The sequence below is a fragment of the Orcinus orca genome, chromosome 1 (genome assembly GCF_937001465.1).
Source record: "Orcinus orca chromosome 1, mOrcOrc1.1, whole genome shotgun sequence".
Classification (NCBI taxonomy): domain Eukaryota; kingdom Metazoa; phylum Chordata; class Mammalia; order Artiodactyla; family Delphinidae; genus Orcinus; species Orcinus orca.
Window position 1 is genome coordinate 8,508,621 of NC_064559.1, and position 17,178 is coordinate 8,525,798.

General features: G+C 36.0%; 1 protein-coding gene across 2 annotated transcripts in view; it reads left to right on the top strand.

Annotated features, from left to right (window-relative positions):
* SCCPDH (saccharopine dehydrogenase (putative)) overlaps window positions 1-17,178 on the top strand; it is a 42,996-nt gene that overhangs the window by 6,467 nt on the left and 19,351 nt on the right. For both annotated transcript variants that reach the window (XM_033430340.2, XM_004270966.3), the window contains exons 3-9: window positions 1,372-1,452; window positions 3,607-3,736; window positions 6,056-6,105; window positions 12,002-12,132; window positions 12,877-12,994; window positions 15,256-15,375; window positions 15,465-15,521. In XM_033430340.2, coding sequence (XP_033286231.2) covers window positions 1,372-1,452; window positions 3,607-3,736; window positions 6,056-6,105; window positions 12,002-12,132; window positions 12,877-12,994; window positions 15,256-15,375; window positions 15,465-15,521 — 687 coding nt within the window. The remainder of the gene's footprint in view (window positions 1-1,371; window positions 1,453-3,606; window positions 3,737-6,055; window positions 6,106-12,001; window positions 12,133-12,876; window positions 12,995-15,255; window positions 15,376-15,464; window positions 15,522-17,178) is intronic.

Here is a 17,178-nt window from a genome sequence, read left to right on the forward strand (position 1 = left end):
TATTTTATTAGTATAGTAGTCCATATATGTCATTTGTAAATAAATTCATACAATTTAGTAGGTGATGGATTTAGAATGTGAACTTGGGTCCTGCTGCCTTGAAAGCCCTTGTTTGTTCTGTTGTACTACGTTGCCTCAGAAGTTAAGTGCTTTCAGTAATTTTGCATGGTTGATGAATAGCAGAGGATGAACTAGAACTTAAACACACTTTTCTAGTCCTGTAATTCCAGTGTCATTTGCTGTTTTTAAGAAGGGGGAGGAGGATGTGGAGATGAGGCTGTGGAGTCAGGTAGAGAGGAGCCTAAGTGACCCATTTGAAAAGGGCAATCCCTGTAGTGCTCTGTCTTTTCTTTTAAGTGTCCGTTTACCTGTTTCTTGAAGGCTAGAAGAAGCAGACCATCTCCTTTCTCCATCTTTTGCTGTGAGGAATGAGAGGAGCAGAGGAGTTTATGCTTCCGCTTACCCTTCCCTCACAAAGGGAAAATTCGTCATGCTTCCTTTGAAATGGGACTGACTCTGATGTATTAACTGTTATATAAAATTTTTTAAATTTTAATTCCTTGAGTTTGAGCAACAAATAGTTTGGGAGATCCAAAATCATACAGGCTCAGAATAGCTACTTTGTACAATATTAAACTTATCCCCTCCAACCCTCTTTGTCCTTTCTTTATTTTGCTAATACTGCCATTAGTTGTTGGTCCCCATGTCCAGCTAATCAGGAAGTGCAGTCATTTCTGTCTTTTAAGTATATCTCACTCTTAGTATATCCTTCCGCTTCCTTAGTTTTGTCCTTCATTTCTTACCTGCCGTGAGTTTTGTTTTCCAATACCACAGGCAGAGTGATATGTCTGTGTTATAAACGTTCCACCACTGTCCTGTTTAAAATACTCTAGGAGGGCTCAGCAATGCAGAAAAGATAAAGTTCAGTCTTGATAACATGGCACTCAGGGTCGTTCCTGATCTGGCCCAAGTGTTTCTTTCCAGACTCATCTCTTACCACTTCCCTCTCCACTACTCTGTGCTTCAGGTATCCTGAGCATCACCCTTTTTTACACTTTTACATATAATTTTTCCATTATTTGGATTTTCTTTTTCCTGGCAAATCCTTACTGTTCTTCAGAATTCAACTCAAATGAGTCACTTCTTTTATAAAACTTTGGACTTTGTCTTCAGTTAGAGGTAATTCCATCATGCTTTTATTTACACTGTGAGAGTAAATTGCAGTTACATTATTTTCTCATTTTCTCATTAGGCTACTTAATTAATATTTGATTTCTTAATAGTGAAGACTGTACTTCCAACACTCAGTGGTATTCCTTCATTTAAGCTTGCTAAGTAAGAGTAAACTGTTGGTTTTCTTTATTCTCCCAGTACCGATTTTATGGAGAACCTGTAGTAAAAGCATGTGTTGAAAATGGAACTAGCTGTATTGACATCTGTGGAGAACCTCAGGTATGTAAAATGGAAAAGAAGGAACAAAATTAACAATACAACTTTCTGTTAAAGTGAAAAATATTTAGTGTAATTTTGCAGACAGATTTTAGAAGGTGATGACTCTGTAGCATTTAGAGATGGTATTTCATTGAAAGCTTGAAGGAGAGCATGATGGTAAGGTCTTAGCTTCAGTTTTCTTGAATTTTTCTTCCCTACATCCTGATTTCTTCCATGGCCTTTGTGTATAGGATGTGTTGATTTTTATTGCTACTGCATGCTGTAAACAGAATTAATTAAAATAAAACTTGCTCAGAGTCATGCAACCATTAAGTAGAAAAACTAGGACTTGCATTGAGGTTTGCCTGAATTAACACTGCAGGAAGTGGAGTGTTAATAAGCACTGAGCTACACTAGCTCCTTTATAACTGTAACCTCATATGTCCCTATAGTCTCTGCTGAGTACCATCATCAGTGTGCTGGTATATACATACTTAGAGCTTATCAGTTGGCGATGTATATTGGAGAGTGTTAAGAAAGTGTAAATTACCAAGACTGATAAAAGAAGAGGTAGGAAATATGAATGTAAAAGAAACTATTCCTATCTTATTTAAAATATTCTAGAGCAGAGAAAATGGTGGAAAGCTGCTAAGTTACCTTATAAAGTACCATGAACGTGGCATCAAAACCTAGTAATGAGCCAGAATATATATAAGTCAAAAATACAAATTTAAATACAAATTTACAATGGGCAAAGGGAAGAAAAGAGGCAAATCACCTGTGCAGAATTCCACATAATTCACATAACTACTGTGCCCTTGAGGAGGGGGAGCTTCACTCCTCCCTCTTTATGTGTGGGCTGCACAGTCACTGCCTTCCAGGGAGTACAGTATGGAAGCGGCGGGGGCGGGGGGGGCGGGGAGAAGAACTTTACAGTGGAGACACCAGACAAATGCCGCCTCAGCCAGGTGTTCAGGGTCAACATCACCAGTGAGAAATTATGTTGATAGTATGTACTCTTCTTTTTTTAAATGATTTACAATATTGTGTTAGTTTCAGATGTACAGCAAAGTGTTTCAGCTATATGTATATATATTTTCAGATCTTTTTCCATTATGGGGTATTACAAGATACTGAATATAGTTCCCTGTGCTGTACAGTAAATCCTTGTTGTTTATCTATTTTATACATAGTGGCGTGTATCTTTTAATCCCATACTCCTAATTTATCCATCTCTCCCTCCCTCCCACTTTGGTAACCATAAGTTTATTTTCTGTGTCTGTGAGATAGTATGTACTCTTGATATGACATCAGGAAATGGCACTTAACCCCGTCTTCCTCCCCAAAACCTGTAACTCTAGTGTAGTCATGAGAAAATCATGCGACAATTTCCAATAGAGGGGCATTCTACAAAGTACCTGACCACTGCTGTAAAGGTCATCAAAACCCAGGAAAGTCTGAGAAACCATCACAGCCAGCGGAGCCTAAGGAGACATGACAACTAAATGTAGTATGGTATCCTGAATGGGATCCTGGACAGAAGAAGGACATTAGATAAAAACTGAGGAAACCTGAACAAAATAGGGACTTTAGTTAGTAATAATGTATCAGTATTGGTTCATTAATTATAATAAATGTTAATGTAAAAGATGTAATGATAAGGTTAACTGAGTGTGGAGTACCTAGGAACTCTCTAGTACTCAATTTTTTTCTGTAAATCTAGAACTGTTTTTTAAAAAAAACAGGCAAAGAATTTGAACAGACATTATCCCGTTCTTGCGTTCCCTCCTTTCCTACCACTCTTTCTACTTACATATGTGCACAGATACATGTCTGTAATGATGTTCATCTGGAAGATGTGATTCGGGGTAACTTTTTTTTGTTTTCTTTGTATTTTTCTATATTAATTTTTCATAATAGGTATTGCTTTTGCATTTAAAAGTCATTCTAAAAAATGAATTAAGTCAGATCTGCATACCTCTCACACCACCTGGAACATAGTAGGTATGTTTGCTGAGTAAGTGCCAGCTATTTGGCAGTTAATATTTTGCTGCAGAGCCATCTTGGTTAGCATTTTCACAGTTTAATTGCTTTGTTTTTAAATGTAAATCATTTAATTTTGGTCTAGATGTTTCTCCGTAGCTCTGATTCAGATCTTTTGTCTTGAATCTTTAGTTTCTGGAACTAATGTATTGGAAGTATCATGAGAAAGCTGCAGAAAAAGGGGCTTATATCATTGGAAGCAGTGGCTTTGACTCCATTCCAGCAGATCTGGGAGTAATATATACCAGAAATAAAATGAATGGTAATTATTGATCAAGAAGCAATAATGGAATTTAAAATAGAGGTGTTTCATGTTTGTAATTGTGGTGAACTAAAATCTTCTTGAGAAAAGAAACAACTATTAATGGGTAGTATTAAAACACATACTTTGTTTTTAATATAGCTGTACTTGTTAGAAAATGATATTGACACTATTGTTTTTTGAGGTATGGATAATACTGTAAGTGTTCTAAAGGAAGGAATTCTCCATTAGAATTTAGTTGTGGTTATAGCTATAAAATTTCTGGAAAAAATTTTTGGCAGGCATTATAAATTCAAACTTGCTTTGTTTAGGAATCAATACATCTTAAAGTATAATTTATACACATACTATAATTGGAAAGTTTTAATTCTTTTTAACGAACAAAGCTAGAAAGTATTGAACAAGCTTTTTGACATCTTTTTTAGCTCATTTATAAAATGGAGACAATAAGAATGGAAAAAAATCACTATTATAGTAAAACAGTGGAATGTTATACATACATAAAAAATGCCCTTTATAAAAATGACCTGAAGCAAATAAGTCCAGTTCTATATAAACCATTCTAGAGCTTAAAATTATGGAAAGTGTTCCAGTTTATATTAGAACGGTAACTCTGAGACCAAAGCTCAACAAAGGTAATACGCATGCCTGCCATTTATTGATTTTAGATTTTAGAAATTGAGGAATAGAATACGTTCTTAACACAGTGAATGTCAGAAAGCAGTAGGCAACATCATACTTAATGATGAAATGTTGGAACCATTCCCAATAAAGAGAAGGGCATGAATTGAACATCTTTAAAATATTTATTTAGTCTTCAACCCATGGATCTGGTATATTTCCATTTATTAAAAAACTTACTAAAAAAATCTCCATTTACTGAAAAAGTTTAGAGTATTTTTATGGTGGTCCTACATGTTTCTTATTGAGGTTATTCTTAAATATTTAATAGTTGTTATTTTGAATAGGTCCTTTTTTATTTTTAAGGGAGAAATATTACTTTAAGATTTATTTTAGAACCTTGTTTCAGACACTGAAACCTAGGAGTCAGCATTTAACAAATACCCCAGCTAGTTGATTCAGGTGGCTCACATTTCATTACATACTGCCTTAGGCGGTACATGTTCTTTCTGTGCACAGGGTTAGATCAAAGAGCCATGTATCCAGGCCACTTTCTCTTAACAACTCTCAGAATCCTCTCCAGTGAGTTAGAATTTAATGATCTATTCTTGGTTTTTGACAGTGTTAGATAAGTGATATTTATGTGGCTTTAGTTCTTTTCTGCTGTAACATCATTGTAGATGGTGTGGTTATTTGTTACCTTGCTCATTGTCAACTTTCTAAGGCCCCATGCTTTAATTTTCTCTTGGAATTAAAACTAGGAATACTGTCTCTTAACAAATTGGTATATTTTATCAGATTTTGAGAATTAGCTAGCCCGTTATGTTTTTCTTTTGTCTTACTGCTCTCGATAAGCTCAAAGATTAATTAAATACTTAACCACTATACGTATGTATTAGTCCTCATGGTTAATATAATTGATTTCTCCCCTTTTTTCTGGCCTTGGTTTTCTACTTTGTTTTTACTCATTATATTTTTATTTCATTTAAATAGCCTTACTTTAAGTATTTAATAAGCCATCACAAAGGCCCATTTTGGTAGGATTTCTGTATATTCATTTTAAGTCACTACTAATGAGTCTTCTTGAAAGCTTTCATATTGGAAAATAGAATAATTCCCATAGATGTAGTTTTTTTGTTTTTTTTTTTTTTTTTGCTGTACGCGGGCCTCTCACTGTTGCGGCCTCTCCCGTTGCGGAGCACAGGCTCCGGACGCGCAGGCTCAGCAGCCATCGCTCACCGGCCCAGCCGCTCCGCGGCATGTGGGATCTTTCCAGACCGGAGCACAAACCTGTGTCCCCTGCATGGGCAGGCGGACTCTCAACCACTGCGCCACCAGGGAAGCCCATAGATGTAGTTTTGAGAACTGATGGCCTTCCAGAATCAGTGAGCTAAATTGTTGCCTTATTGGAAGAGATTTTTTGCAATGTCAGTTTGAATACTAGAAAAGATTTTGTGAGTACCAGCAGTTAATTTATACTAAACTACTATTTTTCTGATAATTTATCTGGCTTTAGCTGCTCCTTAAATCTGTTTACAATAACCTAATAATACTGTTATAGCACAGATTTTCCTGATTATATCAGCTGTAGGCCTAATAAAAATGTTCCCTAAATGAATAGGAATAGCTTATTATTACTTATCCTGGGTTAATAGATTTTTATTTGATTTTACTTTTACCATTTTCCTTCTCTTTTAGGTACATTGACGGCTGTGGAAAGTTTCCTGACTATACATTCAGGACCTGAGGTTAGTTTTTGTTTGTCACGTGTTTTCTTTGTTAATATTAAAAACATTTTGGAAATGATACTTGCCTGTTAAAAAGGTTTCAATTAATTAAATTGTATATACAGTTGTAATTTTTAGTGTATGAAAGTCACTGTTTAATTTTAAAAAGTAAAGATTGCTGTGAGTTATTTTGACTTAAAATAGAATTTGTTTAAAACTGCACAGTTCATTATTAGAATGAGTTACCATCATCCTAACACTAAAGATCTATCATTGTTATGTGATGAATGTTGTCAGCCTAGAAAATTATCACCTTAGTGCAAATCAGTGCATTTTTATTATGTGCCTAATTTGGAGTTAGGTGTTCTTGTGGCCATACAAGAAATGTATAATGTAAATGTAATCTTACTGAATTTATGGTCTATTTGGGAGCATAAGATAGTTGCATTTCTGGGAAAGAACCATGTTTTGTGGTAGTAGTTTTACTGCCAGTAGTGTCTAACACAATTCTCTGTCTATACTTGAGGCTTCATAAGTATTTATTCTCCTTAAAAAATATTCAGTATTTCACATATTGTGTAATACAAGTATATATAGTAGTGCAAGATAGTGTGACACATAAATGAACAACATGCAGACCCTTAAAGGGAATAATTTAGACGAGCAGGAGACAAAAATTGTTATTAAAGAGGTCAGATGAAATACTATAGGATTCTGAGAATGGGGAGTTACATCTAGCCGGGAGGCCAGAGATCAAGGACTTTTTGGAGAAGTTGGGATATGGAATTTTAAAGGTTGGTGCTGAGGAGATGTGGATAAGGGAGAGAGGAAATAGTTTAATAAAGATGTAACTGTGGGATGGAGTGGAGCATGTTTAAGTAACGGTTTTATTTGTCTGGATTGTAGGTTCAGATGAATAAACATGAAGAACTATATAAAACTTGCTAAAATTTGTGGTTACAGATAATATCCACTAGAGTATCAGAATAAAGGGAAGTGACAGTGGGCCTGAGTAATTTGGGAATGCCTCATAGAAGTCTTATTAAGTTGAACCTTGAAAAGTGAATAGCATTTGGAAGGTGAGAGGCAGCAACCTAAACAAAGGCTCAGAAATGAGAAAGAAGGACATGCTTGGAGCTCTGGGGAACATGAGTTAGAAAGCCAACTCAACCTGGTTTAAACCAACAAAACAGAAAGGAATTTATTGATTCATGTAACCAAACATCTGCAAGTAAACAGTATGGCTGGATCTGGATGTTCAAATGGTATTATTGGAACTCATTTTTTTCTCTTCCTCTTCCTGTCTCTGCATTACCTCTGTGCTCCTCAGTGTAGGCTCTCACAATCGGGGGTGGGGGGGAAGGCACTGGCAGCCCCAGGTATGCATTGTCCATAAGGTTCATGATTTCCCAAGAACAGCTAGCAGAGTTTGAATATTCAAAGATGGGGAAGATTAGTCAAGTATTGGGTCATTTGGTCATTCTTGAGCCAAACAGTGTGACCTGGGGTAATGGAGTAATAAGGTTGCCCAGGCCTGGGTCATGGGCCTCTGGAGAGGGAATCATAGGGCCAAGCCCTTCTCAACAACACGTAACAAACTTCCAATAGGAAAGAGAGTGTTGTAAGCAGAACATAGGGTAGGGGAATTAAGAATTCCCTGCAGGAAATTAGTGCAGGACTGACAAAAAACAGATGTCCACTACAGGGAGATAGTGAGAAAACAGAGCTAGAAAAGAGGCTTCTTTTGAAAGAGGAGCAGGAGATGATCTATAACAGGAGATGAGAGTTATGTCTCCTTCATATGGTTGCTATGAGGATTAAATTAGTCAATGAATATAAATCAGAACAGTGGTTGGCACTTTACAATCACTCAATAAATGTCCTATTATTATAAGGACTCAAAGTTGGGCCTTAATCAGGACGAGACATTTGAAAACATCGAAATCAATGCAGCTCCTTCTCATTCCCCTTAAAGCAAAATACAGAGCCTTAATTTCACAAGGATGGACAGAGGTAACTGCCTTGATTCTATGCATCCCTTGGCACAGGATTGTTCTCCTCCTACTCCTTATCCTACTTTTCCCCTTAAGCTTTGTTACTTTACATAAAAAATTGAATCTTAGACTGTGTATTAGACCATAAAGCAAGACTCAAAAGAATTTCAGAGAGTTGGAATCATATACTCAAGGACAGTGCTGTCCAGTAAACCTTCCCTCAGTGATGAAGGTGTTCCATATATGCTATATAATGGCTCCCATACCAGATAGTGCAGCTCCAGAGCAGGGTCAGCCCATGGCCTACTTTTATATGGCTGTAAGCTAAGAATAATTTTAACATATTTAAAGAGCTATAATAAAAAAAAAATACGCAGCAGAGACCAGATGTGGCCTGCACAGCCTAAAATATTTAGTTTGACCTTTTACAGAAATAGTTTGCCAACCCCCGTTCTAGAGTATGTTTTAGACTATAATGAAATTATACTAGAAATCAGTGAAGAGATAATAAGAATTCAATGTCTTCACTTCTTATAGGTTGTTAGGATTTTCTGTATACTCTTAAGTCTGTTTTGGTAGTTTGTGTCTGCATTAGTTTCTTAGGACTCCTGTAATAAAGTACCACAAACTGGGTTGCTTAAACAAGGGAAACATTGTTCTCACAGTTCTGGAGGCTAGAAGTCCATGATTAAGATGTTGGCAGGGTTTCTTCTGAGGGCTGTGAGGGAGAATCTGTTCCATGTTTCTCTCCTAGCTTCTGGTGGTTTGCTTGCAATCTTTGGTGTTCCTTTGTTGTAGATGCATCACTCAGACCGCTCTTCCATCTTCATATGTGTGTTTGTCCAAGTTTCTCCTTTTTATAAGGACACCAGTGGTTTGGGGTTGGGGGCCCACCTCCTCCAATATGTATGACCTCAGCTTAACTAGTGACATCTACAACAACCCTCCTTACAAATAAGGTTACATTCTGAGGTACCGGGGGTTAGGCCTTCTACATATAAATTTGGGGTGGGTACAAAATTTAATCCGTAACAGTGTCTTTCTAGGAATTTGTCCATTTCATCTAGGTTGTTTAATTTGTTGGCATACAGTTGTTCATAGTATTCCCTTATACTCTTTTTTATTTCTGAAAGGTTGGTAATGCCCCTTCTTTCATTCCTGATTTTAATAATTTGAGTTCTCTCTCTCTCTCTTTCTTTTTCTTTCTCTCTCTGTCAATCTAGCTAAAGGTTTTTCATTTTGGTTGATTTCTTCAAAGAACCACCTTTTGGTTTCATTGATTTTCTCTATTGTTTTTCTATTCTCTGTTTCATTTATTTCCACTCTAGTCTTTATTGTTGCTGGATACAACAGTAATATAAAAATCAGTTGCATTTCTGTATACCAGCCACAGTTAGAAAATGAATTTTTTAAAATGAGACCATTTATAGTAGCATTAAAAAATCAAGTACTTAAGAATAAGGGATATAAAATGTACAATATTTCTGTGAAGAAAACTATAAAATGTTATTGAGTGACCTGAAAGAAGACAAATAAATGGAAGAATCCACCATATTCATGGATTGGAAGGCTCAATTTTGTTAAAATGTCAGTTTTCCTTAAATTAATTTATAATCCCATATAATTCCAATCAAAATCGCAAACAGGTTTTTTTTTTGCTTGCTTGTTTTGTTTTAGTATGCAATTTGACAAACTAATTCTAAAATGTATATGGAAATGCAGAGGGTCAAGAATAACCAACACTTTCTTAAAGGAGAATAAGGATGTTCTTGAATATCAAGACATTATTAAGTCAGAGTGTTACATTGGCAGGGAGATATCAATAGGCCAGCAGATTAGGATAAAGAACTCAGAGTAGTTTGTGCATATATGAGCACTTGATTTATGGTAAAGGGTCTTTTTCGGGAGATGATGGGTGTGGGGAAACAATGAAATTGGACTCATACTTTGCACTGTGTACAAAAATCAAGTTTAGGTGGGTTATAGACCTAAATGCCTAAGGCTAAACAGTAAGCTTTTAGAAGATGAATATTTCATGGCCTCAAGGTCAGGAATGGTTTCTTTTTTTCCAGAAATATATTTTATTTTGTTAATTTATTTTTATTGAGGTATAATTGACATGTAACATTGTACTATTCAGGTGTACAACATAATTCAATATTTGTTTATATTACAAATGATCACCACTAGTTAGCATCCATCACCATACTTAAGTTTTTTTTCTTGTGATGAGAACTTGTATTTATTTTTTTTGAAGTAACTTTTCTTTATTTGGAATCTGATTATCAGCAGCTCTTTATATGTTTATTTTTTAAGCATATAAACAATTTTTTAAAATTTATTTATTTATCTTTGGCTGTGTTGGGTCTTTGTTGCTGCATGCGGGCTTTCTCTAGTTGTGTCGAGCAGGGGCTACTCTTCGTTGCAGTGCGTGGGCTTCTCATTGCGGTGGCTTCTTTTGTTGAGGAGCACGGGCTCTAGGCGCATGGGCTTCAGTAGTGTGGCACACAGACTCAGTAGTTGTGGCTCACGGGCTCTAGAGCACAGTCTCAGTAGTTTTGGTACACGGGCTTAGTTGCTCCACGGCATGTGGAATCTTCCCAGACCAGGGATTGAATCCGTGTCCCCTGCATTGGCAGGCAGATTCTTAACCACTGCACTACCAGGGAAGTCCTAAGAACTTTTAAAATCATCTTTCCTGGCAAATTTCTAATTTTCTATATAATATAAACTATAGTCACCATGTTGTACAGGGAACAAATGACTGCTTGCAAAAGACACGGAAGGCATTAAATATAAAAAAAAAAGTGGAATACATTTAAAATTTTAAATTGAGTATGTCTTTTTATATCACAAGACACCATTAAGAAAATGGAAGGTCAACAGCAGAGTAGGAGGTCCTTCTAACACATGATGAATCCTAACATCACAATTTTGAGCAAAAGAAGCCAAACTCAAGGAATATACATTATATGGTTCCATTTCTGTAAAATTTAGAAACGGGCAAAACTCACTGCACTGTTTAGAAATGAATACTTAGGTGGTAAAACTCTTAAAGAAGCAAGGAGTTTTCTTGATTACCACAAAGGCAGGACAGAAGGAGGGCCTTCTGGGTTTACATAGATGTTAGCTTCATAATTACATTAAATTATACTTTTATGTCTTGTGCACTTTTCTTCCTATTTTTCAACAAAATAAAAGGTTTTTAAAATGGAATGTAATTTTTGCCTTTTTGATGGCTTATTTGTATGAGAAGATACTCTTAACGTTTTTAAAAAAACTATTTTCTCCTGATTTTTGGAAATCTTTGCAAGTAGGTCAAATTGGCTAGGTGCAGACTGAGGATAGTTTCACAAATCAAACTCTTAAGACTTTTAGCTCTGATTTAGTTTTAACAAACAGAAGAAATTAATCTGTACCAGAATAGAAATTAGGTTGGTGTCTCTTTACCTTTCAGTTTCATCAAAGCTGTTATATGAAAACCTGAATCTTCTGATGGTTTTAGTGTTTCTATTTTTCTGCTTAAAGCAATCAGTGATAAATAGTTGAGTGAAAATGATGACATGAAACTTATTAAAAAGAGCATAAATAATGGTAGGAGGAAAGAAGAAAGGGCATATGTTTGTAAATATATAATATATAAATAGGGTATAAATAGTGAATGTGATCAAACTAATGAGTTTTACTACTGCCTAGCCAGTCATAAAAATTTATCTCAAGATTATTAAATAAGGGATTATGCCTTGCTCAAATAGAGGTGAAATGTTCTTTGTATCAATTATAAATTACTTGGTTTTACATTTTAGTACTTATCCCTTAAGACATGTTTCTTTTAATATTTTAATTTTATTGGAGTATAGTTAATTTACAATATTGTGTCAGTTCTAAGACAAGTTGCTTTAACTCTTGAATTATTTTGTTAGGGGTTGTGCACTCATGATGGTACCTGGAAGTCAGCGGTTTATGGTTTTGGAGATCAGAGTAATTTGAAAAAACTACGAAATGAGTCCAATTTAAAGCCTGTCCCAATTGTTGGTCCAAAATTGAAAAGAAGGTATATTATCTCAAAATCTATTCTTCAGTTTATCTAACCATATTGTTATTATTATCTGACTTTTAATATTATAATTATTTAATTATATTATTATATTATATTATTATTTAATTATATTATTTAATTATTATTATCTGACTGTTAATAACATATGCTACTAAGAAAAGCCTGGAGACTTTTATAGTGAGTTCAGGATTGTTTTCAAAGATAAATAAAATATAATTAATATGTTACCCTAAGTTTAAGTACTTCATATATAATAATACATTTGGATTCTGGGAAAATTCTGGAAAAAATCAGTTTTATGACTCTTCACTATCAATATCAAAATTAAACATCAATTAAATTTCATGCTGTAAAAATGTGATGATCTTATGTATATTAATCAACCTATTAATTAGTATTTATATGTGAGAACTCTAAACTCAGAGTTTGGCTGTTGAAATGAGTGTTCTTCTTATCATTATCTAGGGAAATTGATGGGGTATAAAAATGGTTAAACTATATGTGTTAACTGCCCATGGTGTGAAGAATACTACATTGTTCCAACTTGTCACTTGTTTGGGTGCAGGTGTAGAGAACAAAGGACAAATACTGAAGTAAATTTTAATTAAGAGCAGATCTGCCATCTTTACTGTTATTATTAATTGCCTCAAGAAGAGTTAAGGTTTTTATTCAGAAATTTACCAGTTATAGTTGTGGTCACTGTAAATGGAGAAGATACAACATGCTTCTGTCTTGCAGGTGGCCAATTTCTTACTGCAGAGAACTCAACAGTTATTCCATTCCTTTCTTGGGAGCAGATGTGTCTGTTGTGAAGCGGACTCAGCGTTACTTGCACGAAAATTTACAGCAATCACCTGTAAGCATATATGATTTATTTTTTAATAAAGAGTATTCTATGTTTGTTTCAGTTCCCCTATCATTTTAATGTAGGATTTTTATGTTTATAAAGCAAAAAATGAAAGAGCTAAAATAGTGCATGTTTCAGTTTCTGGAAGCATAAAGAATTAGTAGTGTAGAACATTTTGCATTTTATGGGGGTGGTAATAGCCTTCTCCCATAATTCAACTCTGACCTTCTGAATACCTTTTTAATGTAACACAATAGCAGCAAGTTCAATATAGGAAATCCTGGTATCATAAATACCCAACAGTCCTGTTGCGAGTTTCAGCTGCTAGAATACTCTTTCTGTTGCTTATGGAGGTGTCTAGGTTCTTCTCTCTTATCTCCTTGCTACCTCTAGAGAACTATCCTACTCCATTTGGTGAGGGAAGTAATTATTCCCACTGCTGAGACTTGAAGAGGAAACTGTGTCAAGTTTAAAAAAAAAACAAAAAACGAGAGTATTTTCTTATAGAAGAGATTGTAAGTGGAGTCTACACTCTATAATGTATAATTGTTAAACTCAGGTATATTGTTATGGACTTTTTATATATAGATTATGTGGACTTTTGTGTTCAAGTAGGGGGAGGTAATTACCTTTTGCAACAATTTTTTTTTTAACATCTTTATTGGAGTATAATTGCTTTACAATGGTGTGTTAGCTTCTACTGTATAACAAAGTGAATCAGCTATACATATACATATATCCCCATATCTCCTCCCTCTTGCTTTTCCCTCCCACCCTCCCTATCCCACCCTTCTAGGTGGACACAAAGCACCGAGCTGATCTCCCTGTGCTACGCGGCTTCTTCCTACTAGCTGTCTGTTTTACGTTTGGTAGTGTGTATAGCTCCATGCCACTCTCTCACTTTGTCCCAGTTTACCCTTCCCCCTCCTCGTGTCCTCATGTCCATTCTCTACGTCTGCGTCTTTATTCCTGTCCTGCCCCTAGGTTCTTCAGAACCCTTTTTTTTTGGATTCCATATATATGTGTTAGCATACAGTGTTTGTTTTTCTCTTTCTGACTTACTTCATTCTGTATGACAGACTCTAGGTCCATCCACCTCTCTACAAATAACTCAATTTCGTTTCTTTTTATGGCTGAGTAATATTCCATTGTATATATGTGCCACATCTTCTTTATCCATTCATCTGTTGATGGGCATTTAGGTTGATTCCATGTCCTGGCTATTGTAAATAGAGCTGCAGTGAACATTGTGGTACATGACTACTTTTGAATTATGGTTTTCTCAGGGTATATGCCCAGTAGTGGGATTGTTGGGTCATATGGTAGTTCTATTTTTATTTTTTTAAGGGACCTCCATACTATTCTCCATAGTGGCTGTATCAATTTGCATTCCCACCAACAGTGCAAGAGTGTTCCCTTTTCTCCACACCCTCTCCAGCATATATTGTTTGTAGTGTTTTTGTTTTGTTTTGTTTTGTTTTTTTGCAGTACGTGGGCCTCTCACTGTTGTGGCCTCTCCCGTTGCGGAGCACATGCTCCAGACTCCAGACGTGCAGGCTTAGCGGCCATGGCTCACGGGCCTAGCTGCTCTGTGGCATGTGGGATCTTCCCGGACCGGGGCACGAACCCGTGTCCCCTGCATCGGCAGGCGGACTCTCAACCACCGCGCCACCAGGGAAGCCCATGTTTGTAGATTTTTTGGTGATGGCCATTCTGACCGGTGTGAGGTGATACCTCATTGTAGTTTTGATTTGCATTTCTCTAATGATTAGTGATGTTGAGCATCCTTTCATGTGTTTGTTGGCAATCTGTATATCTTCTTTGGAAAATGTCTATTTACGCCTTCTGCCCATTTTAATAATTTCTTTTAAAAAATGTCCTCCCTGGGGGCTTCCCTGGTGGCACAGTGGTTGAGAGTCCGCCTGCCGATGCAGGGGACATGGGTTCGTGCCCCGGTCCGGGAAGATCCCACATGCCGCGGAGCGGCTGGGCCCGTGAGCCATGGCTGCTAAGCCTGCGCGTCCAGAGCCTGTGCTCCGCAACGAGAGAGGCCACAACAGTGAGAGGCCCGCGTACCTCGAAAAAAAAAAAAAAGTCTTCCCAGTGTCTGATTTCTGGACAAGCTTTTGGAACATAACACATTCATAAAATGGAAACTGCTTTTGTTTGATATTTATGACTATAGAGTAAGTTATTAGTAGCTAACATTCTTGTATTACTTGGTCTAAGAAAGTAGGGAGTAACATCCTGACTTTATATTCTTCATCTAGGTTCAGTATGCTGCTTATGTAACTGTGGGAGGTGTCACCTCTGTTATTAAGCTGATGTTTGCTGGACTTTTCTTTTTATTCTTTGTGAAGTTTGGCATTGGAAGGCAACTCCTCATAAAAGTAAGTAATATTTCTATGAAATTAGACCTTAGAAGTATTTTCCATGAAGTTTTGAAAATATCACTAAAGGTTTTTTTTTTTTCCTTTAGTTCCCATGGCTCTTCTCCTTTGGTTATTTTTCAAAACAAGGTCCAACACAAAAACAGGTAACTCTTTCCTTTGTATCCAGGTCTCTAAAATAATATTTTTCTTTATTTCATTTTTGCTTTTCCTCAGTGTAGTGAAAATAACAGCTAAGACCTGATGAAGCACTTACTGTGTTTCAGACACTCTTTTATATTCTTTACATAAATTAGATTACTCAGTCTTTTTGAACACTCCTTGAGGTGTTATCTCCATTTTACAAATGAGGAAAATGAGTCACAGAGAGGCTAAGAAACTTGCCAAAGTCCTATAGTGAGTAAATGGCCAAGTTAGGATGAGAACCCAGCTATCTGGCTCCAGAAATTATATTCTCTTTACTTCATAGAGATTTCAAATATTTTTACTCTTCAATTTTTCTCCTTCATTATCTCCTCCTTTTTTACGTCTTCTCTCCCCCTCCTCCAAGCTTCCCTTCCCTTTCCTCTTTCACACACCCTGGATCCCCATGGTAGATAAGTTGAATTACCATCTGTCCGGTATCCTCAATATAACTGCTTCAGGCACTTCAGATTTCATGTGTAAAAGCTAAACTTATTTCCACTGAACCCTCTTCTTCCTTCTGTGTTTCCCATCTCAGTTGGTGGCACTGTCATCTGCCCAGTCCTGAACGTAGGCATCATTCTAGATTTTTCTCCAAATCCATCATAACTACCTTAGTTCAGGCTCTTATCCCTCTTCTCTTCTCTCTCTCTCTCTCTCTCTTCCTTCTAATTGCGGTAAAATACACATGACAAAATTCCCCATCTTAACCATTTTTAAGTGCTCAGTGGTATCAAGTACTTTCATATTATTATACAGCCATCACCACCATCCATTTCCAGAATTGTTTTCATCTTGCAAAACTGAAACTCTATACCCATTAGAAAATAACTCTCCTTTCCCCTTTTTCCCCAGTTCCTAGCAAACACAATTCTACTTTGTGTCTATGAGTTTGACCACACTAGAACATCATGAGTGGAATCATGCAGAATTTGTCCTTCTGTGATCAGCTTATTTTACATAGGATAATGTCCTCAGAGTTCATCCATGTTGTAGCATGTGTCAGAATTTCCTTTCTTTTGAGGCCAAATAATATTCCATTGTATATAGGCTTGTTTCTCAGTATCTTCAGAGGATTGGTTCCAGGATGCCCCACAGGTATCAAAATCCATGATGCTCAAGTCCCTTATATAAAATAGCATAGTATTTGCATATAACTTATAGACATTGTCCTGTATACTTTAAATCATCTATAGATTACTTTATAATACCTATGTAAATACTACATAAATAATTGTAAATGGTATGTTAATAGTTGGTGGCATAAGGCAAATTCAAGTTTTGCTCTTTGGAAATTTCTGGAAGTTTTTTCCCAAATAATTTGGATTTGACATTGGATGAGTGTGGACACAGAAATCATGAATATGGAGGGCTGATTGTATATACCATATTTTGCTTATCCATTCATCTGTCCATAGACACTTGGGTTACTTCTATTTTTGTCTATTTTGAATAATGCCTTTATGAAATTGGGTGTGCAGATATCTCTTCAAGACCCTTCTTTCAGTTCTTTTGGGTATATTACCAGAAATTCAATTTTTGGATCCTGTGGTAATTCTAGTTTTAAATTTTTTAGGAACCAACAAACTATTTTCCACTGTAGCTGCACCATTTTACATT